Raw genomic sequence first — 21,161 nt, 5'->3', positions numbered from 1 at the left:
GTGTGATTACTTCAGTGACATCAATTGGAGAAAATGCAGATCAGTCAAGATAGGAAAATAGTGAAGACAAAGAAAATGTTGCCTATCCTTTGAGCAGATGTCACTTTTCAGGAAAAAAGTGGACACAACTGTAAAACAAACTTAGTTTCTCGGCAGTACTGATTAGAAACAGCCATTTTTGTTCAATAATTGAAATACTTCCGACTTTGTTTTCTATGGACCCAGTTCTTCAAATCTTGTAATTATGTCTGAATGGTGTTTCCACATAAACACACCTTAAATTTTAATGTTTTCTCCTGATTTTGAAAATGTGACTCATTGAAGCTGTATTTTCTGGTAGCTGCATTATCCAGACACAGATCAAGCAGAAATGACATTTAAAATTAAGAAAGAAGAATAATGTATGGAAAAAAACCCACCACACTTGTTAACTAAGAAGGAATCAACAATTATCCTTTTGCTAAGAAAAATGAATGATGCTTCATTTATAAGGTTATTTCTATTGTTATCTAAACACTGCTCAGATAACATGTCAAATTTCCACAATGACCTACAAACTTTTCCTTCTAAAGTGAACTGAAGATTGCACAGAATTATATTTCATCTTACTGAAGATTCAAACAGACAAAGAGAAATCTGGGAAGGCTGTTTAGTCATACTGAGACACACAACAGGAGAAAGGAGAGATCAAGTGAAAAACTCCTTAGGCCTTGAAGCTTCCCAAGCAAAACCTGTATTGCAAAACAACACATCCTTCCATAGGATCATCAGCTGCTCAGGTTTTACCCTTGCTCTACTTTTGCTGCATGACCTCGACAACAGTGTTCCTATCTTTATTTTCTCTCTTGTGTGTGAAAAGAAAACAATTCCTTGCCTCACAAAGACATTGTCTGATTTACGGTTGCAAAGTGACAAACAGACCCTAATTGTCATGATATGCAATAGTTAAATTTCTATGAAGTCAATGATGAAGTCAGGAATGATTCAGATCAATCACAGTCATGTGAAAGAACTGGAGATACACAATGGGTTTGTGTTTGATATTTATAGTCAGTGAAAAACCTATGATTCTCTGATTCTAAAAAATCACACAAGGCGCAGCATTGTGGTGGCTTTTCAACTGAATTTGAAAGCCATTTTTAGCCCAGTTTTTCTCTTTACGAAAGTTTGGCAAAAGTGTATTCAAAGAAGGCGTGTTCATACACTTTCTTTGGTTTTCTTTTTAAATACTTCTGTCTTAGCCCCACTGCCCATGATGACTAACTATTGATCTTCAGTGAATCAGGCATTCCCCTCAGGCTGGTGTAAGGAAGTCACCAAGACTTGTGGGGAAGGCAGAAGAGAAAAAGAAACTCTAAACTCTAAACGTGGTCTTTTTCACTCCTCTGAAGATTCCGAACAGCAAAGTGAGACAAACAAGTTTCACTGCGACCTACAAACTAACTACCCAGCAATAAGATGCTATTTGCCACCTCGGAGACTTAGAGGAGCAATTAGCTGAACTTCTATGGCGTCCCTTAAGAAATGTTTAAGATAGAAGTACTTTTGAACTTCTAGCGCATCACTTTGGGCACTCTGAGCGTCAGGGCAAGACAGAGTTTCCGCTGTGCGCGCTGCGGTGTGCCCCTCGGGAGCAGCGCGGCGGGCGGGCAGGGCGCTGCCAGCAGCGGGACACCCGAGCAGAGGAGGGAGCCCGGGCCGGGCGCGGGGAGCGAGCGCAGGGGGCGGAGCCGGTGGCTCCCGGGCCGCCGGAGCCCATCTGCTGCCGGGGAGCGCGGTGGCCCGGCCTGTCCCTGCTCCCCCAGGAAGCCAGCGGAGGAGAAAGCAGCTCTCCGGCCAGCTTGGTAGGTGAGGTGCGGGAATCCCTGCTGGGTGTCGTCCCGCTGCCCCCCGTGCTTTCTGAGCTAAGAGCAGCCGGGTTGTTCGTTCCTCTGATGGCTAAAGCGAGTCGCCGGGTAATTAAAATTAGCGAAAATATTCTGGTTTTCTAAATGCTATTTTTTCTCTTCTCTGCCTGGCTTCAGGGACTGTAAGAGCTCGTATCTTTATGGGAGGAGGGTGGCTGACTTCTCCGCGTTTCAGGAATTGCGGTTCTCTGCTTTGGACAAACGAGTTTTCCAACTGCTTTGTTTCCAAGGTTTCGGCGCAGACCGCATCCATTAACGCCGTACGCGCTTGCCCCTCTCCCGTCCTAAGAAAGGGTCTTGTAGGGTTTGGGATTTCAAATTTCTGAGATAAACGAGACCCAAACTTCAGGGTAGTTTTTATGTTTGTTCTGCGTAACCTTTTAGCAGATTCCCCCCCAAACCTCTGATTTTCTGGCAGTCGATTATATTTAAGGAAAAAAAAAAAAAAAAGGCCAGAAAATTATCAGGCTTTTCTGTGGCCCTTTAAGGGTCTTTCTCATGCCCTGAGCCTTGGAGGGAAAATTCGCGACCACTCGAGCATTGCGGTGAAACAGCCCATTCAAAGGCGCGCCGTTCCCTCCCGCCCCTTGTTCCAGCAGACGCTCCCGGCTTCCTATTCCTCCAAACTTTTTTTCTACAGGAAAAGTGTGGGATTTTTTTTTTTTTTTTTTTTCCTTCCTCCACTGTTCCCACACAAGAAACTCGCAGATCCGGCTGTAAGTTTCTCCTCGCAGCCCTGCGTTGCAACACGGGGACGCGCCCCCGAGAGCGCCGGGGCTGCCGCCCGCCTGCTGAGCGCGCCCGGGGGCGGCACTGCCGGGCGCCGTGGGCACGGAGCTGCCGCCACCCCGAGCACTTTTTGGGCACCCCGTAAGAAAAAAAGGAGAAATAGCATTAGGCAAAAGGAGAGCAAACGCTTTCATAAATGGCGTTTGAGCTAAGCAAAGCTTAAAAGAAAAAAAAAATATTTTTTTTTATTTTTTTTGGTCTGTGGTCTTGGCCGGGCTGCGGAGCTCCCAAGGTGGGGGCTGGCGGCGGGGGTGTGCGGGGACGGGCGCGCCGGCTCCCGCCTTTGTTCCCCCGAAGGGGCGTCCGCAGCCGCATGGCTGGAAGCTGTTCCCTGCCTGCCGCCCCTCCCCGGCCGCTCCCGGGCTCCGCGGGTGCCCCGGAGGATGGCGATGGGGGAAGGCGCGGTGGCGGGGAGGATCACCATCGACTTGCGCTGAACTGGGGGGTCGCGGAGGCGGCAATAGCCATCGGGGAAAACCCCGTGGGGGTGGCGGGCTGTCCTCCAGCCCGCGACTTTCCCGGTATTTTCGACTCTCCTGGGTTTCAAAGGTTTCGGGAGAGCTGGGGATGCGCTTGTTGCCGCGCCGGGAGGCGGGCGCGGGGCAGAGCCGCGGGTTCGGCCGGGCTGGGGGCGGCGGGGCCCCGGGAAAGGGAGAATGGCAGCGCCTCATCCCTGCTGCGGGGAGCACAGCAAACACCTGAGGTGTTCTGGGGACAGTAGCTTCGCTAACTGCTTCTGCGCAAGATCTTGGGACTATCCGGAGATGGGAGACTGGCGTTACGCCGGTGTAAGCAACTACATGGAGCGCAAGACAGTGATAAGAACCTTCTTATCTTATGTAACTATCTTGGTCCGGCGAGGCAGGGGAGAACTCGATACGTGCTGCAGCATCCTCAACTCGGGACTACCCAGGCGCATGCCTGAGGATCTCTTAGCAGCAATGTTGAAACTACCAGTGCAGCTGTTGAAATCTGCTTTGTATGATGCTGTCTTGTCTCACTTCTCCCCGATTCTTGCATTTCTTCTAGCAAGGAAAGGGAAAAGGATGGGACTAGAAAAGGAACAGATTATTTTTTAAAAGGGAAAATAGCTGCAGTCTAAGGATTTTTTTTCTTATTTTTTCCTTCTTTTTTGTTTTGTTGAATGGGGCAGGACACAGTAAGTCACTGTTGATAACAGCCATGGAATATTCTAGCAGTGTTCCAGAACCCTGGACTATCACATAGAGCTGGCTGTTGCTCTGGTATTATGGAAGTTGTTTTGCCCAGAACTAGTTTCTAGAGGTCCACCATCTATTACATACAGGAATATCACAGTAAAAATGTGGGCTTTTTTTGCAGATAAGGGGTTTGTTTGTTTTTCTGCTTAGAAATATAATAGTATCTGCTTACTGGTTGTTTTCCACTGGTTGAAACAAAACTGTATCACTTTCTGCTTTCTCTGAGATCCCAAATTATTGAGAAACAAACTGGTTGCTCCTGCTGCCCAGAGCAGTAGTTGGGACAGTCTCTCTGACATCTGGCCAAACTGGAGTAGTGAGTACTGATACTAGGAATGGTAATTCACCTACAGATTAGGGAGAAGCGTGTGGAAAACCCCGCCATTCATGGCTTATCGTTGGAAATGCTGATGTGTTTGGTGTCACTCTGCACCTACAGTGTTAGGGCATCCAAGATGTACTGAGCATTGCCTCTGCCATGGTTATCCTTCTGTGCCTGAGCAGTTGTCTAGGTAATCCTCTAACTTGAAGATGTTGGTTACTGGAAAAACAGAAGTACTGAGGGGGGTTTGCTGTTGGTAAACATTGCTGTTACTGCAGTGGGTCTGGCTGGGCCTTAGGACTGGCAGAAAGAGGTGGAGGGAACCAGAATGTGATGGATTAGCATTGCACTACCGGCTCTTCCTTCCACATGGCACTTACAGAGTTTAGTCAGATACCTTCCTTAGCTCCCTAGGATATGCACATCTCAAGTGAGGCTATCTCATTATTCAGCAGACCTCAGTAATAACTAAACTAAATTCCTGTGGAAAGCAGTATAGCCCACCTCTGTCAGGTTGGCCAGAAGTAAAAGCAGGATTTTTCACTGATAAAGGAGACATTTGGGACATCTTAGCAACATTTGAGAGATTGTGGTCCAGATCCTGAATTGAGATCTGTGCATTCCTGAGTTTTCAAAATTGAAATAATAGTCCTGGATAGCAGCGTTTCCCTCCTTTCATAAGTTTTCCAGGTAGGGCATTTGCCCCTGTCAGCAATGGGGAGAATGCTGTAAAAGGATCTTTGAAAGATGACACTTAACTTAAATTTTATAGTCAGTGGGAAAACCACCACAATGCATGGAAAGTAGGATGATGACACACCTTGATTTGGGAATTGCAACATTTTAGAATGAACCTGTAGCAATCCTGAAGTTTAGTTCTTGCTTGGCTGTCTGCATAGTCTGATCTTCAACTCAGAATTGTGGCTTGGAGATGCTGTGGCTGCTACATGCCCACATAACTCAGAAGATATAATAGATCCCAAGGCTGCTTAAACAACCTGCAAACAGATGCCCTCAGAAAAAGGGAATGTTGTACGCAAAAGCAACTTAGTTGGCAGGACTGTTAAAGTGGGACACACATGTACACACTGCAAAGACCACAGGCTGTAGGATTTCCTGCCTTGGCTTCCTGCAAAGCAGTTTCATGAGGTCAGGGTTGACTGTGGTACCAACTCCAGATTTCTGAATGTAGTTTAAAACTTGAATAAAAAGTGGTCGCTCAGAACTCCCAGGAATGCTGCCGTGCTCTGAAGGTACACGATCACCTTTCAGGTGCAGCAGCTCAACCTCACCAACTCAGGAGAGGCAGGAATTTGGGAATAAAGAACTTCTTTTGTCAACACAGAGCATATTGTTGGAGGTGCTTTGGGACATGACAGGAAAGGAAGGGATTTAACTGGTCCCTTGTATTTAGAGCTAAGAAGAGTTTCTTCAAATTGAGCATGCTGTTGGCCCGCTAAGATGCTTACATTTCTTCTCGTATTGTACCCTGCATCATTTGTTTCTTCCAGTCTCACTTCGACAAAGACCTGAGGAGGGTCGTCAGACGAGAGTCTTTTTGTCTTAGGGCAGAAAACTGTTTTTCTTGTTCTTTAAACTGCTACTCATCAGTAACAGTTTTGCAGTTCCTTTGTTTGACTTTTCTTATCTGATTTGTATCTTGACGAGGAACGCTTTGCTTAGCCCTCTCTTCTGCGGCTTGTTGTGGCTGCTTGGTAGCAGCTCTTGGTGAGAGCACTTGAGCCAGGGTGAGCAGGAGCTGCAGGATGCTGTTCCTCCGTGCCTGCAGCTCTGTGCTCCTCGGAAGTGCCTGGGGTGGGGAGGAGGGTTGCTTTGATTTACTTTTCTGTCCTGAGCCCGTGCTCATCCTGCTCCCCGTATTTAATAACTAAAAGCAGGCAAGTATGTCCTGTTCAATCCCTGCCCTTGTTGTATTGCAGAAGACGCTGTATAAAAGCCAAATTTCTCCTTAGCTCCCACAGAAGTAGGAGAGGATTAATGGAATTCATCCCACCCCGTTTCCAGACAGGCTTAAACAAAGCCTTGCACCGCTATTATCCCGTCCAGTCTGCAGCTCCTTTGTATATGCTGAGATGGTTCTCGATCCACATTATCCTAAAATCTGAAATGCTTACTCTTTCTGGCTGGCTTGAGGCATCATAGAGACCCCCAATATGCATGCAGAAGTCTTCAGTACTGAATCTGTTTTTAAATTTGCAAAGAACTATCAGCTTGTGATGTGTAATATTTGACTGTCTCGAAAAGTTAAAAAGGTGTAATGAGAACCTTGAAACTTATGTAATCATACTTAATAATTGAAATTATACATTTCTCTACTGAACTAATGGAAAAGGATAGCTGGATAGATGAATCCAGATCTCATAGAAGTACTATATCAGTGGTGAAACATTATCCTCTCTGGTCCTTTTTGGTGGCCAGCTTGTCAAGTACATTTATAACACCAAAACTTTTATGTCTTCTATAACCTTCTCCCCTAACTGACAGCCCCTTCCCCAGAAGTGGGATCTTTTATTCAAATAGAGATTGGAGAACATGAACCTTACAGGTTTGTAGTCTGGTTACTCAAACTATCTCCTGTGCCTCTTAACATAATGTTTCTTCAGTTTCAATGCTACAGCTATTTTTGGCTTTTCTTAGGTCTGTGAAGACTGTGAATGCTTTCAGAATTGAAGGCTGGAGGTTAAGAGAAATGGTCAGTCTGATGTGTTGCTATTTCTAGATAATGATTTGCCTCAAGTTAGGGTGATGCTTTAGTTGAATTTAGGTGCTGTTTGTGTAACTTTAATTTTAAAGTAGTTAAAAATATAAGTTCTTTAACTTCCACTAGCATATCTTGAATGACTGGTACTTCATGCTTTTATAGGAAATGTGTGCATGTGTATAGTATATATAAACTTCACATTTACACAGCATCTGCACAGTTTTATCAAATTACTGCTGAGATACCCCAAATGGTAATAAATTTCTTAAGAAAATAACTGCACTACAAATGCTAAACAAAAAGTGAATGCATGATCAGACAGGCTGCTTTCTTGATTCAGAGATGCATTTCCTATTAATGAAAGAAGACAACCCACTAGATGGGATTATGCAAGAAGCAGACAGGGTCATTAATAACTTTTCTCTTCCCTCAGCCTCAGCAGAATACAGCAGTTCTCTCAGCTTAAGAGCTGGTGGTAGCTGTGCACAGCTGTGAATGGGAGTGAGTGAGGATAAACAAGGGCAGACTGTTCAGGGCCAAGGAACAGTGGGCAATGACTGTCTCTTCTTAAGTGCATGTAGGTCTGTGAGTGTACAGAAAGATGGAGTGGCTTGGGCAATATTTGCTCTTGGTGATCTCAAGAGGAGGTCTCTGAAGTGTTGCGGTAGTGGCAGCTCCACTGCATTCGTGGGAGGGGATGAGCCATTAGGGGGTCATCTTAGAGGTTCTTTTTCTCATTATCATTAATCAGAAAGCTCATTTTTTTGTAATTAATTATATATGTATGTGCTTCCTTAGATGCTGACAGAAGTATTGTTTTTCTCCACAGAGCAGCTTCTTTTCTAGGCTGATCCTATAGTTTAAATTACTAGAACTTTGTGTATAAACGTGTGCTTTGCTCGAGGTACAGCTTTGTGCATGCCAGATTCAGTGTAGCATTGGACCTTGTGCTTGCTGGGTGCGTGTGTGTGGTGGGGAAAGCGTGGCCTGGAAACTGCAGACCTGGATACCTCCCTGACAACACAACTGAAAACCAGGCTATGTTCCTGGTTGATGGAACAGTTTTTAGTAAAAGTGAGGTCAGTTCTGGCTGATGGGATGTTAGGATGGGAACAAGCACTAGTGTTCTGCAACCCAGCTTCCTCAAACTTTTGTGAATGTGGTTTGCAGGTTATAAAAACCCTGCAGATTTGTCTTCCAGGGCTCTGCTTGTAGGTTTGGGAAAAGAAACTATCAGAGGAAAGGATTTGATGCAGAAAAGGGTGATGTAGGACTTCTGTCATGCTGAGTTGTCTATAGACTGAAATAATAATAAATGTTATCTGGATGGTAAGTCAGCATGACACTTGGCTGAGGTGAATGAGCCATGCTTAAGAGAGACAGACAGATTTATGCAGCTGAGATGATTGGGAAGTCTTGATGGGATGATACCCTGCTGTGTGGACTCAAGAGTTCACCTCTGGTCTGTACTAACTTCAGTGCAGAACAGGGAGAGGTAATCTAACAGAGCACTTAGAAAACCCACCAGCTCCCTTTGCCCTGTAAATTGACCAGTATATTTGACATTTTTAATTTCAATATGTTTTATTATCACTGGTCTAACTGAAAGAGAAAAACACAAATCATTTGGCACAAAAAACACCCTGCATCCTAATCTAAAACTGAACTTACAAATTCTCATTTGTCTGTCTTCCTGCTTCAGTGCCTACATGGTAGTGGCCCATACAACATCCAAGCTCTTGCTGCAGCATGGGATATCCAGCTGAAGTTTGATGCTGAATTAGGGTCACAGGCTACAGTATTGTCTGAAGAAGAGTCATAGACCAAGAAGCAGATGAGAGAATATTTACTCTGGAATGAAAATGTGAAAACCTAGAAAAGGCCATGGTACAATGGTGTTAGCCTTCTCTTTAAACAAGCCTTTCACACACCTTCTAACTCACTGCATTTTTATTTTTTTTTTAGTATTCTTACTGGGCAAAAGAAAAGTTTCTGAGAGGCCCCATAGAAAGGCAACTTGAACTATTCTCACAGTTAGTCATGTCAGTCTGAACTTGACTTCCTCTTTTAGTTTGGTGGCTAGCACGGAAAAAGTCTGCTTCAGATAGTTGTGCAGCTTGATCACCAGGTATGGCCTGCAGACTGGAACAGAAATCACCTTGGGTTTATGGGGAAAATAGGCAGGAAATAATATCTCTAGATCTAGCTGCAAATAAATACTTGAATGGGCTTATTTAAAACAGTTAAATATATAAGTATTGATTAGGTGGGACCCTGATGTTGTAGCTCTTCTGGAACATGCTATGAAACAGGGACATTCAGTATTAATGCCTAACTAGGGAATTTTCAATTTGTTGTCTTCCAGTGTTGAGTTTTGTACTGGACTCTTAACTGCTTGATATTTCACAATTGATTTCTCTAGCATGGGGGAAAAAAGTTTTCTTCAATGTTCAGCTCAAAGCGTGCCATGTTTAATGGGATGTCCTTCCTGTGAGATAGTCTGCAATCCACTTTATAAAGAGGTGAATACACTAATGTGGGATAGAAAGTAGTGGCTAGCCCTTTGTAAAGTCTCTTGTGGTCCTTGCCAACTTTTGCAGGCAAGCTGTGTTTATAACATCCTGGGAGTAAGTGATATCATAATCACTAGAAAATTCATTACACCACATGCACAGAAGCCTCCAGATAAGACTCCAAATACAAACAGAAATGATCTACTGTAAAATGGAGAGGGGGGTGACTTTTCAGACGCTATAGTAATGGGGTAACAGTAACAACTGCAGTTAATGTACTCTGCCCCTTTGCTCCCTCTTTTTGCCTTGGTACATAGGAATAGAGAGGAATGTGTGCCAGTCTCATATGTCTTTAAACGCTGGCACTGTGAAAGTGAACTTACATAAATGCAGACTGCTGCTCAGTGCTGCCAAAACAGATGTGGTGGGTGGTACGATAGGTGCCTTTACAGCCTTTGGAGCTGTGTCTCAGAGTTCTGACTTGTCTTTGTGGAAGTTAAGTGCTTAACTTAGTCCCTCCTCTAAGAATATGAGGACATGTGGCCTCAATCATGTCACTGACAGACAGAAACTTCAGAATATTATCCTTACTATCAGTGCAAAGAACAGGCTCTTTTCACCCAATCTGCTGCATGCAAAGCAAAAACATGCTGGTGCTTGTGCATTTTATGCAAAATCCCTTGAACTAAATGACTCATATTTTGGAAACTCATTCTAGAAAATGCCGTCGTTCCTTCCAGCTTGTGTGGGGAAGAGTCTGCAATGGATGTAGGAGGTTAAAACAACTGAGAACTGCAAGCTAATGTAGACTGATGCTTGAAAGATGTGGTCCTGATCCTCTCCTGCCATGTCCATAGTGGCTGTTTTGGGCAACTGATCTTGATGAAAGCAATTTAAGAAGGCAAATCTGTCCTTTCTGGCAGATATCTCCATTTACAGCAGCTTGTAACAGCTGGGAAGCTTTCAGCTCATTTTAGGGAAGACTGAAGAAATCACTCTCTTTCTTTCCACCCAATAGTTACAGTAAGTGCAAAACCTCTGTAGAAACTAAATATCTCTTGGCAATTAGCTGCTTCCTGGCAGTGCTAAGCATTTACAACCTGTTTCTGCTTCCAGCCCTGAAGGAATTGAATTGCTTTGCTCAATTGCCATCTAACGCTTTGCCATACTTTTAATTTCTCTGCCAACATTGCTCAGCACTTGCAAGTTTTAGCCATCAGTGAGAATCAGCAATTGGGCACAGCTTCAAATGGCTCATTTTTCTAGGTGGTGGTGTAGTTATTCTGCTACAGAACATTCCTGGACAAAGTGGTATGCTTCAATGCCCATATTTTTAATAAGGGGATTCCTCTTGAATGAACAAGTTCAGGATCATTTAAGGAGTTCATGTTTTGCAAAGTGTTGGATGTTCACCTTCATGGAAAATCGGGTGTCTGTTCAACCTCAGAAGTCCTCAACATATGCACAAAGAGCATGTAAGAATGCTGGTGTACCATCCCAGGAAGCTATACCCTGAGTAGGAGCTGCAGGCCAACTCAAGATCTTGCAGGTGAAGCCTGAACTGGAGGTTGCAGAAGATGGATTATATGTTCTTGAAACAAAATTTCCAAAGCTACTGTCAGTCATTTCTGCATTATGTTCCTTATTAATGCAACATCTGTGACCTGATTCTAAATTTTTCATAGATCCTTGGAGCAATGGACCATTTCTTTTTGTTAATTCCATTGCCATTGTGATCATGTTTTCCTACAGAATACTTGTCTGAATTTGCTTTCATGTCTCAACAGTTTGGACAGAACAAGGTGCAACAGGGGAATTTCTGACATTTTTGAAATTTTTTTCTTTGCAGGCTGTTTGTGACTTCTTTTCATCTTGGTGCTTGCAAACTATGTAGGAAGACAGCCTTAGCTAAGCAACTTACTGCATCTTTTTCCCTAAAGTGACCTTCTGTCACTATGGCAGGAAATCCTTGAAGTGTCAACAGCTGTTCTCCTTTTTGTGACACAGCTCACATAAAAGAAGAACCTGAAGATTAGTTTCAAAGCAAGCGCTTAATATATAAGAAGTGTTTCAAATACTGAGAAGTGAAGAAGGAGGACATAGGCCAGGGAAGAGATGACAGATAACATGACTTGTGAAGACATGTCAGCAACAGAAAAATCATCAGAGGAACCTGGATTACATAATCTTGTAGCTAAAGCTGTAACCAGAAAACTCCATTCAGGGTTTGCTCCTATTAACTTAGACACATAATTTTAATATTAAATCAGTCAATCATAATGAAAAATCTCGATAAAATTGTGTTTTGATGGCTTATTTGATGTGTGAGCTTGACTAGATTGTCTACAATGTGCCTTCTAACCTGGGCATCTGCTCCAGTGTCAAACAGGCTGATATGGAGTAGCTCACGTGACAGAACTATCCTGACCTTAAAACAAAAGCCTGTCCTAGAGTTTCACAATTTCTGTAGCACCAGAGTCTGGCAGTAGCCTTAGAATTGAAAAGACTGAAAGCTTTAGAAACAACATCTGTTACAACTGATCCTACATAAGAAAACCCTTGAGTCCTATTGTGCACTTAGGTTAGGCACAGCTTCACCTCTATTAGCCATTTTCTGATACTTCCTTCAGGGATTCAGCAGGCTGCTTTTTGGGGGCAAGAGGATTGGAGGAGCTGAATTTGGATTTTTGAGCAACCATATAAACTCCAGAGCTGTTGCAAGCTGTGGAAGGTTGGTGTGGTAAGGATGAGAGGGCAGAGTGACTGTGAGTCTGTCCCCAACAGCCAAGAACAAAACATGGACATAGAAAGCAGCAGCTCTTCAGATTACTTTTGTTTGGAGCAAGGTAATGTTTGAGGTCTTCAATCTTTCTGGTAGGTCTGAACTCTAACCAAGAGTTGCTGATGTGAAAGTGCCAGTTGCTACAAGTTGATTGTAAAAAAAAAGGTTCTATTTAAAATAGTGTTTCCTGGTATATCTTGCATTGCCTGGCAAAGCCACTTGTGATCTGAACTTCTCTTCTGTCCTAGGTAGGAAGAGTGAAAAATAACTATACATTATGATCTTTGTCCTAAAATACATGTTGTGCTGGGATGTGGTGTATTGAAGCCCAGCTCGTGTATAGTACCGCTTGACAAAATCTGTAGCTGGGAGTTTTGAGATGTTTTCTCTGGGTAGTCTCAGTTGACCTCTTGGGTTTAGGTTTTTATCAGGTTTATCCAAGTGTTAGTTGGAAAAAATCTCTGTGTTGATGTGTTTTGTGTAAATGTTGTCTCTGCATGGATCTTCCTGTGAGGGTCTGTGCCTCTGGTCTCTCATGTCTAGGATGTCTTTATTTTTCTTTAGGATGTGTCCTGTCTGTGTCTCCTTAGTTGACTTTCCAAAATTGTTCTACTGCTGTCCTGAAATAAACTTCATACTGACTTTTTTCAAAAGTTAAAGGATCCCTAAGGATTTGCTTTTCCATAGTGGTCACTCTACAAACTATTGAGGCTGCAGTCACACTATGCCAGCTCCTCTTTCACCCTAGAATATATTCCAAATGCAAAACACAGAACAGTGAACAGTTGCTACAATGAGTCATGCTTGTGGAAGTATTAAAAGGTTAAATAACAAACTCCTTTAGCAAAGTCATGATTGCTAAGGATGGCAAAAGCCTGCAGTACTTGCAGCTGGGGGAAATACCACAGGCACTTCTAATCTTAAATCTGCCAGAAAGAAAGGCAGTAACAGGAACTGTATATGGATGTTTGGTTATCCAATCTTAGAATGGATCTAACAGCTTTCAAGCTACAAGTAAGAAAATGCACAAGAGGAAAAACACCTTAATTATGGTCAGAAAAATGACTGTCAAGCACGGCTTTATCTCTGTTCCATGGTGTTTCCTCTTGCTAAGGAGAACACATTGGTGAGTTGGACTGTTTTCTTTTCCTGGAATGATGAAATTTAAATAGCAATAAATAGGTCCTGTGGTGTCTCAACCTGTTTTCCTGTTGAGGGAAGTAGAACATGACTAAGCCCAAAGGCTCGGTCTTTTAAACGGGCTATAAAAAGTTCTGACAATCAAAGAGGCTCCACTTGTGCGTTTTTACCTTCAGTGAATATCTCCATGCTTTTTTGGAGGGAGAAGGGCAAGTGGGTATATACCTCCTTAAATTTCATCAGTATTGCTCATCTATAGTCACATTTTAAAGTTTTTTTTAAAGAGAGGTATTTTTCTGAGAAGGATTCTGAACAACTTTTGTCTACTAATGGTTCGAGTAATTCCACTGAACTAGAACAAGGAAATGACAGACCAGACTGTTCCAGCCCTTAGCCAGTTAATTTTATGGTTTGGGGTGGGGGTTGTTTTTTTAGTTTGTTTGGTTGGTTTTGTTTTTTTTTGTTTTGTTTTGTATTGTTTTTGTTGGTGGTGGTTTTGTTTTTTGTTTTTGTTCTTTTTTGTTTGCTCATTGGAAAAGCTTAACTTCTCTTTCCAAGATCCCTGACTTCAGGAAACGGTGCTAGGGAGCACAAAACTGAGTCTATGCATGCCTCTTGTCCCCTGCTAGCTACTCCATATTTAAAGCTGTTTCCATGATGTGTTTTCTGGTGGATTTTTTTGGTGGGTGTGTGGGTTGGTTTGAGTGGTGTTGTTGGTTTTGCTTTTTTTTCTGGAGACTTATTTTTCCCTGGCAGGGAATAACAGTCATGTAGGTTAGTTTCACTGCTGGCTCACAGTGACCATGTCCTTTTAATCTGCGCTGTTGGCTGTTGTCTCCTTTTGCCAGATGGCATTGGCAACTGCAGACTGTTTCCCAAACTTCTTATCCAATTGTAATCTAAATAAGTTGTATTTGGTGATGAGTATCCCTGTGTTTACCAAGGTAAACTTTGCTTCATGTGATTAAATAGATTGCCTTGTGCTGTGCTCCCTTTGCATTCAATCCTCCGCTTTAAGTTTATCATGATGGCAGTGAACAGCCTGACTGCCTGGTATCTTCAGACCCATTCCTTCAAAAGGAATGACCAAATGTTTTGGGATTTTTCTAACACTCCTGCTTGTCTGCATCCCTGTGCTTCATCTGAAACAAGAGTAAGCTTCACAATAGTGTTCTATTGTAAAGTTGCTGAGTTTATAACTCTGAGGTGCATTGTTTAACTTCATGTTTCCAAAATAAAAAGGGTTTAAACTGATACTATAAAAAGTGCTGACTTTTATTCATCAAACTGCCCATACAGCTTTTCTGTTATGCATTACAATCTGCAATCCTCGGATACACCAATGCATGGTTTCCATTTTGAGCAGCTGGTCGCCTTCCTGGAGCACCACAAAATTGCCTCAGTATACTTACCTCTGTATACTCTGTTGTTTTCTCATCATGCTAATCTAGTTGCAAGACTTCAGATGGCTAAAACAGTCTCAAAATATTTGTGTTGCACATAACTTCTGAGTTGAAAGTGAAATCTTGTGTTCTCTTGCTTCGGGGTTGGTTCTGTGCAACAAGTGCTTAGTTTCTGGGACGTCATTCCTTATGATGCTAGTCCTACGTTTTTTGCTTGATGGCTATTTTTGGCTTTTTATGGGACGAATACGGAGTTGCTACTTCAGGTTGTTCTTGTTCATTAGACAGCAGAGACGACTCCGGCTACAAAGAACCAAATTTTAAAGTCCAGGGCAAGAATGCTGGACTTGGGTGGCTTTTTGTGCTTTGGATTCTCCACTTAAACCGCGGCGGGTATCAGAGGCAGTAGCGCTGTAAGCGTGAGCAGCGCGGTGTACCGGTGGCAGGGGTACCTGCCGGGAGAGCAGCCAGTCCGTGTGTCCGTGTGTCCGTCCGTGTGTCCCGCGTCGCTCGCTGGCAGCGGCGGCACCCCCGGGCTCGGGGGCGGAACGGCCCTCACGGGCTCGCGGCGCCTCGCGCCCGCCGCCGTTGGGCCCAACGGCCGCTGCCCTCAGGCCGGAGGGGACGGGCGGAGCAGCGGGGCCGTGCTGCGAGCGCGGTGCGGGACCAGCCCATCGCGGCACCGCCACGGCTGCGGGGGAAGGACCAGGGAGGGCAAAGGGGCGGCGGGGCGGGACCCCGAGCGCTGCCGGGCGGGACCCCGAGCGCTGCCGGGCAGGGGCACGGAGCGCTGGCCTGGCACTCGCTGCCCCGGGAGCAGTCGCAGGGCTCCGCCTGGCTCCGGGTTTACCGGATTGCCGACCCAAAAGGCAATTTGTAAACCCGGCCGTTTGTAGGGTGTCCTCTCCGGGCTTAGAGGAATTTCAAAAGATGGTCATCTGCCGTTTAACGGCAGTGGGGGTTTCTAAGAAAGAGGTTTCTGTGTCAGTCTCCTCTCTCGCTGGCCTGCACAAGCTTGCTCCGGGCCACTGACCGCCTCCGACTTGCTGCCAGTTGGTTCTTTTATTTTGAGGTGTGGGAGGGATTTGTGTATGTGGGTGGTGATGGGCAGTGACTGAGAAGTCAGCTCGTTTCCATGACCAAATCTAAAACCAAAGGTGCTAACAACAGTTCACTTAAACTTTTCTCCTCTTCCCCTTCAGAACCGGCAGGTGCTCATCTTCATGAAGGAAAGAAACACTAGAAGTTCTGAGTAGAAGTGTAGTGTTTGCCTCAAGATGCCCCAAAGGAAAAATAATCATCTGCAAGTTTCATCTTTCAAAACTGCCTGTGTTCTTTCAATCAAAGAGAAACGTTTTTTTAGAAAGATGACTTGTGAAGTCTGTGAACAAAGCTGTCTTCAGAAGGATACTGAATGAAAGACATCATGCCTTACAAGGGACACTTATCTCAAAGTGACACTGTGCTCTTAAACTAAAACACAGGCACTGTAAAAACACTGATCCTGAACAAGAATAAGTATTATAAAAACTGCATCAGAATGTTTGTTAGTCCCAGAAGAGTCAGAAAATGCCATTTTTTGCAGATATGTGCCACTTGCTTCATACTGTGTCTCATGATTTTTTGGGTACCGTTTGATAATCACATTGTGAGCCATATGAAGTCCTATTCCTACAGATACCTCATAAATAGCTACCATTTTGTGAATGACAGCCTGTCTGTCAGCAGGGATAACCTGAACAGAATATCAAGTTATCAGTACTTGATCAACCACAGAGAGAAATGTCAGCAGCAGGATGTCCTTCTCCTATTGTTTGTGAAGACTTCTCCTGAAAACCGCCATCGAAGGGATGCAATTAGACAAACTTGGGGTAATGAGAAGTACGTTCTTTCTCAACTTAATGCCAACATTAAAACCCTCTTTGCTTTAGGACGACCAACAGGCCATCTGCAGAAAACACAGCGACAAAGAGAACTTGAGCTCGAAGACCAGAAATACCAGGATTTGATTCAGCAAGACTTCTTGGATACTTTTCACAATCTTACTCTTAAATTGCTTTTGCAGTTTAGCTGGGTGAATGCTTACTGTCCTCATGCCAGGTTCATAATGTCTGCAGATGATGACATATTTATCCATATGCCAAATCTCATTGCTTATCTCCAAAGTCTCACACAAATGGGTGCTCAAGATCTCTGGATTGGTCGTGTCCATCGTGGATCCCCTCCCGTAAGAGACAAGACTAGCAAATACTATGTTCCATATGAAATGTACCAGTGGCCCTCTTACCCTGACTACACAGCAGGAGCTGCATATGTTATATCAAATGATGTAGCAGCTAAAGTCTATGAGGCTTCATTGACTCTGAATACAAGTCTTTACATAGATGATGTTTTCATGGGTCTCTGTGCCAATAAAATGGGAATTGTACCACAATATCATGTATTTTTTTCTGGGGAAGGAAAGGCTCCATATCATCCCTGCATTTATAACAAGATGATGACATCTCATGGACACGTAGATGATCTTCGCCAGCTCTGGCAGCAGGCTACAGATCCCAAAGTTAAAAAGATTTCTTCAGGAATTTGGGGTAGAATGTACTGCAGACTAGTCAATATTGTGCTTCTCTGTAAACTGTACTATGTGGACACGTATCCTTGTTCAGCTGCATTTTCTTAATACTTGAATATCTGCACTGAAGATCCACTGAGCCATAACAAAGCAACATGTTAGGTGTTTATCCAAAATATATGTAAACATGGAAAGAGGTAAAATTTACACATGAATACTTGGGGTGGGCAGAGGGAGAGAAAGAAGATGGTCCTAGGGTCCCAGATTCTGTTCAGAGACTTAGTGGAATAGCTCTCCTGTTGTACTTCAACTTTTTACATTGTAGCCTGTTTTTTTACACTCTTCAAGGGATGCAAGTCTGGATTATAAGTGAACTATAATGAACTTGACTTCTAGACTTTGAAATGCTTATTGCAAATATCTGTTTCTTTGAACTTGTCAGTAAGTCTTGATTGTTTTTTTAAAAGCTATGTGAACTAAGGCATGTGGCAAAAAAAAATCTATTATATCAGAATGGAGTAGACCTTTCAAAGCATGAGGAAAGTGGAACTTCTGACTTGACGAATGAGACTATCACAGTAGTTTAAGGTAGCCTAAACTCTACAAATATTCACCATTTCTCAATGCTTCATACAAAGTCAGTCTGGACCTGCACTGACCTGCACCTGGAGCTGACAAATAGTGAGTTCTAGAAGTGAAGACCTGCTACAATTGTTTTCTCAAAGCTCCCTAAATCTTTGAAATAGGGAAAGAGTGTTTGGATGCCCTCTGACTTGGTGATTTTAAGTAACAAAGGAACCCCCTTTAGAACCTGAAGCTATAAAAAAACCAAATACTACTCATGTCACTGGTTGGGCTAATATTTCTCTGTCTTCCAAAAACTGAATCAGCATATTTAAAAAGTCCAATCTTTAACAGGAAAATAAGTTGAGTTACTTTTATTCCAATAATGCTTCTGTTTTCCAATATTCTAGAGGTGAAAAGCAAGCAAAAGTCCCCATGCATGTTACTTAGAGCTAGTTAAAGACTTAAAGACTTAAAAAAGCGAAATTTCATGCTTGAACTAACAGAGAGGGAAGATACTTTCTGTACAAACTTTGACTTCACGTTGAAGGGATAGGGAGATGGTGATTCACACAAACTCAGTACACAAATCATAATAACTAAAATATTTCTCCTGAAGTCAAAATTGTCTTTAAAATATCAGGGTTATTTGTGTCCACAAACTCCCCATACCTTGAACATATCTCAATGTTAGTATCACTTGCAAAGGAACAAAATGACTGTGGCTTTGTAAACCAAACCAGAGCTAAGTGATGTGCAAACTGCAGCCCTTATGAGTTGTCCTGTGGTGCCATAAAGATACTGCAGAGAACCAGAGTTGTAGGCTTCCTGCAGTCCTTGCACAGCTCAGTCATGCTGCTTCCACAGATTCTCAGGACAGATATCTTAGTTGCAAATTGCCAAACCTGTGGCAGCTGTACAGGAATTGCTAGTTTGAAGGTGTGAGTAGTAAACTTGGTTTAACTAACTGCTACTGCTCTTGGAGCTGTGCTGCAGGTTTTCTGGTTTGAATGGATAACAGCATCTGTCAGTGCAGACAGAATCCAGGAGTGAGCCTGCTGACTGTTCTCTAAGCTGTTCAGATGGAGGGTAGGTAGCTACTGGAACTATGTCAAGCATGTAACTTTCTATAAGTGGTTTTGAAGAAGGAAAGTAGTAAGATTCCTAACTGGTCCCAAATGTTGGGCATATAAAGAGCCCACAAATAAATAATTAATCAGTGTCAGAATGACTGACAAGTATAACAGCTATACTTCAAAAGGAACAAATCCAGTTCCTTTTCTTGCCTAAACAAATGGATAATAGTACTGGGGATGTAGATCTATATAACCTGTTGCATACAGAGAAAATAAATGCACATATAGAGAAAGTATTATTCTATATTGAAGGAAAGCTACTTCATTGGATTTCTGACTTGTTGTGAGCCATTTAAATCAACAAAGCTGCACAGCAAAACTGCACTGCTAGAAAAGCCATCCTGTTCACTGAAGGGAAAGAGGGTCTTCATATGCAGTGTGCAACCAAAATGTACTAGTAAGACCACAGTCTTCCAGCATATCTACGTGTTGGGATTTGTTTTCACTCATACATGCAAAAGTAATTTTTAAGTAGCTTTAACCAGCTAACATCTAAAATGCTGCTTAAATGTAGTTGCCATTAACTGAAAGTCACTCTTGACCATTGAAAAACTTTGTTTTACAGTTGGTTTGAGCTTTGTTTGGATTGTTCTTAATCTTAAAAAGGCGTTGATATTTGTAGTATGCATTTTCTTTTGCTGCAGTGAAAAGAAGTTGCTTGTTGAATAAAAAGGAAAGCATGAAGGCACTCCTTTCAAAAAATAGAAGATACATAGAAAACTTCAGATTTTCTCGTTCTAAACACAAATTAAGATTTGTACACTTCCATCAGGAATCTTTTTTTAACAATAGTCTCAGTGCTCCAATGCAGGGCTGATAGGTTTTACTTCTACAGATAAAACTCTTATCAGCCTGAATGGTCACTCCTCATTAAGAGTTTGACATTGTTGCACAGCATATTTAATGCTATTTTTTTTTTACCTGTTTGTTTGGTTTGCATCAGTTTCCCTTTGATATTACTAATTTTTATACAAAGTATTCAATATTTATTCTTAAACTTTGCTCTGTACCACAGAAAGACAGTTGTTTTGTAAAATTTGTTTTGAATAAACAGACTTATTTCTTTTAAAAAACCTAAATAATACAGAAAAGGTAAATATCTCTTGTTGCTTTCTTTGTAACTGACAAGATCAATTCTGATACGTCTAACTGTTGTTCCAAGTTCCCTTTTACAAGAGGGCTTCAAACTGCCCCTCATTCCCCCACTGCCCCTGGTGTATGCAAAAGGCAAAACTGGTGTTCTTAAGTAAAGGGAGAGCTCACAAATTTATTTACCAAGCTTCTAGGCCTAAAGTTTATAAAATTGCCAAGTATTAGCAGCTGAACCTGTTGTTATAATTTGTATGTTCTCTTCAGGCAGCCGCTCCCCTGGAGATGTGTATCTGAATACACAAGATTTCAGATCATACTTTGCACCTTTGGAAAAGTAGCTGATGGTCTGGGGACCAGACATGGTATTTTTATAGGGTATAATTGCATTCAGATAATTATGATTTGTATGTCTCTCCAATTTGTCTGACATAATGTATCAAGTTAGGGTTTTTAGAAATTGAGTCATTTGCATCAGGTAATTCCAGTGTATGAGACAGGGGCATAACTAAAGCATGAATTATCTAAATGATAGTGAAGAAGAGAACAAAGGAAATGAAGTCAGGATGGTGGAATTTGGCTTCTTGCAGGGTGGGTTTTGTTGTGGGTTTTTTGTTTTCTGGGGGTTTTGTATTTAATTGTTCCCTTTGGCCTAGAAACTGCAGTTCAGCTAAAATTTGGTTTGCTTGATACTTTTTGTTGAAGTAAGTGATTTAAGTATCTGGTGCTTTAGAATGCATTGTTAATAATCTTTCTTAAGATTTTGCAGAAACTTGAGCTTGCAGTTAAAAAATCCAGAAGCCCCTCAGAGATATATAGTCAAATGTGAATATTCTGAATGCCATGAGAGGATCTTTTAACACCAGGGGGTTTTTGTAAATACTTGCAAGGCTTATTCTAATGACTTCTTCTCTCACATCTTGTACTTAATGCTTCTAAGAGAAAAAAAAATGTAAAAAAGCCCCAACCCAAACAAAAGATAACTTATTTGCTTTTCCATCTGAT

At 42.6% G+C, this 21,161-nt stretch overlaps 2 protein-coding genes and 1 long non-coding RNA gene across 28 annotated transcripts in view; 1 reads left to right on the top strand and 2 right to left on the bottom strand.

Moving 5' to 3' along the window:
* Window positions 1–21,161, bottom strand: part of MCF2L2 (MCF.2 cell line derived transforming sequence-like 2) — a 162,559-nt gene that overhangs the window by 56,498 nt on the left and 84,900 nt on the right. The window lies entirely within an intron of this gene.
* B3GNT5 (UDP-GlcNAc:betaGal beta-1,3-N-acetylglucosaminyltransferase 5) lies at window positions 1,696–20,164 on the top strand. 6 transcript variants are annotated; one of them, XR_015274544.1, is made up of 2 exons: window positions 1,696–1,844; window positions 16,001–20,164. XR_015274544.1 is itself a non-coding variant. In XM_086844077.1 (2 exons), the coding sequence occupies exon 2, from the start codon at window positions 16,339–16,341 to the stop codon at window positions 17,473–17,475; it is 1,137 nt and encodes a 378-aa protein (XP_086700203.1). In that variant the 5' UTR covers window positions 1,717–1,848; window positions 16,001–16,338; the 3' UTR covers window positions 17,476–20,164. The 6 variants fall into 6 exon arrangements, 4 of the variants coding, with proteins under 4 accessions (XP_086700203.1, XP_086700200.1, XP_086700202.1 ...); XM_086844077.1 differs by having other exon boundaries at window positions 1,717–1,848; XR_015274545.1 differs by having other exon boundaries at window positions 1,722–1,955.
* LOC147651341 (uncharacterized) lies at window positions 5,818–15,303 on the bottom strand. The gene is made up of 2 exons (XR_015274555.1): window positions 14,808–15,303; window positions 5,818–6,048 (listed from the first exon to the last, which is right to left on the bottom strand). It is a non-coding gene; the product is annotated as an uncharacterized LOC147651341 (long non-coding RNA).

This window comes from Cyanistes caeruleus, chromosome 10 (genome assembly GCF_971803275.1).
Source record: "Cyanistes caeruleus chromosome 10, bCyaCae1.hap1.1, whole genome shotgun sequence".
Lineage (NCBI taxonomy): Eukaryota > Metazoa > Chordata > Aves > Passeriformes > Paridae > Cyanistes > Cyanistes caeruleus.
The sequence above is the reverse complement of the archived record's forward strand: the minus strand, read 5'-3'. Positions and strand labels throughout refer to the sequence as shown.

Excerpts from the sequence above, each read along its gene's own strand:
- B3GNT5 (XM_086844077.1), top strand. The coding sequence starts at position 16,339 with ATGTTTGTTAGTCCCAGAAGAGTCAGAAAATGCCATTTTTTGCAGATA.